Genomic DNA, 1,750 nt, shown 5'->3' on the forward strand with positions numbered 1-1,750 from the left:
CTGTGTTTTCAGGGTCCAGAACATTCTTCAGCTCGTCCAGAGAGATTCCTCCAGATGTGCAACGACGACCCAGATGTCATGCCTGTAAGACACACACACACACACACACACACACACACACACACACACACACACCACGCTCCTGTCTGATTGTCGTGTTCACTTTAATGATGTTGACGTTTTAAATGAAAATGAAACACGTGAGTTGAAGCTGTTGGTCATGTGATCACACCTAACATCTGATACCTGGGTCCAGCTCTCACATCTGTCCTCTGCACATCTGTCCTCTGCTCTAACGTGACCGTGTCTCCTCGTCCGTCTCTCAGAACATCACAGAGGACTTCGCCGTGCGGCAGCTCTACGACTGTAACTGGATCGTGGTGAACTGCTCTTCTCCTGGAAACTACTTCCATGTTCTCAGACGACAGATCCTCCTGCCCTTCAGGAAGCCTGTAAGACACACACACACACACACACACACACACACACACACACAGACACACAGATACACACAGACACACACACACACACTCTGAGCAGAAAGCGACTCGTGTTTCATGACTTTTCTTTTTCAGCTCATCGTCTTCACTCCTAAATCTCTGCTGCGCCACCCGGAGGCCAGAGCCAGCTTCGACGAGATGCTGCCTGGTAACCTGCTCCTCGTTTTTATTTAGTAGTTGTTGTTTTTACAGTTTGAAGGTGCTGAGTCTGACCTTCATCGTCTCTTCCTCTGCTCCTCCTCCTCCTCTGCAGGAACTCACTTCCAGAGGTTGATCCCAGAGCGAGGCGTGGCGGCCGAGCGTCCGGAGGAGGTGAAGAGGTTGATCTTCTGCACGGGGAAGGTTTACTACGAGCTGACCAAAGAGAGGAAGAACAGAGGGATGGAGGGGGATGTAGCCATCGCACGTATAGAGCAGGTAAACACACACACACACACACACGCACTCAGAGCAGCAGCCATTTTGTTTTCAGGCCGTCCGTCTCATAAACACCTTGAAGGAAACGTTCACCTGGACTGAAGGACGAGCTGATGAGAGTTTGACGGTTGAATCGGAGAAGAGTCAGAATCGTTCGCTGCTACATGGACGGATACTTTATTCATCATAACGATAATAGATATATATTTAAACATCTTTTAAACCTACCAGTGAATGAACTGATCTTTACAACTCTTGGTACCTGTCCTCACCTTCTTCTTCTACTGGACGTCTTCCCCTCAACTTTATACATCGTGTTTCCAAGTCAGAGCAGATCGTATGATTGACTGATGATTCTCAACCCCCCCCCCCCGTCTCCAGTTGTCCCCGTTCCCGTTCGACCAGGTGAAGGCCGAGTCAGAGCTCTTCGCCAACGCCGACCTGGTGTGGTGTCAGGAGGAGCACAAGAACCAGGGTTACTATGACTACGTGAAGCCTCGCATCAGGACCACGATTCAGAGAGCCAAACCAGTCTGGTAACTACCACCATCAACACCTGCTCACCTGTCACTGTGACGACCAGTCAGTGACAGGTGAGCTCACCCCTCTCTCTCTCTCTCTCTCTCTCTCTCTCTCTCTCTCTCTGTGTGTCAGGTACGCTGGCAGAGAGTCGGCCGCCGCCCCCGCCACAGGAAACAAGAACACTCACCTGATGGAGCTGCGGCGTTTCCTGGACACCGCCTTCGGTCTGGACGCGTTCAAAGATCAGCAGTAAAACCTGTGACCTGCAACACCTGGAAGAAACCCTCACCTGTCTCACCTCTGACCCCTCC

At 51.2% G+C, this 1,750-nt stretch overlaps 1 protein-coding gene across 1 annotated transcript in view; it reads left to right on the forward strand.

Moving 5' to 3' along the window:
- Positions 1–1,744, forward strand: part of LOC111647406 (2-oxoglutarate dehydrogenase complex component E1) — a gene marked incomplete at its 5' end in the record, with an annotated part of 6,187 nt that extends 4,443 nt beyond the window's left edge. The window contains 6 exons of the mRNA XM_023397003.2: positions 13–84; positions 327–452; positions 576–648; positions 754–917; positions 1,299–1,453; positions 1,572–1,744. Coding sequence (XP_023252771.2) covers positions 13–84; positions 327–452; positions 576–648; positions 754–917; positions 1,299–1,453; positions 1,572–1,692 — 711 coding nt within the window. The remainder of the gene's footprint in view (positions 1–12; positions 85–326; positions 453–575; positions 649–753; positions 918–1,298; positions 1,454–1,571) is intronic.
- Between the last annotated feature and the right edge of the window lie 6 nt (positions 1,745–1,750).

The sequence above is a fragment of the Seriola lalandi genome, unplaced genomic scaffold (assembly GCF_002814215.2).
Source record: "Seriola lalandi dorsalis isolate HSWRI2012SDOR001 ecotype SW California unplaced genomic scaffold, Sedor1 jcf7180002054990, whole genome shotgun sequence".
NCBI lineage: Eukaryota > Metazoa > Chordata > Actinopteri > Carangiformes > Carangidae > Seriola > Seriola lalandi.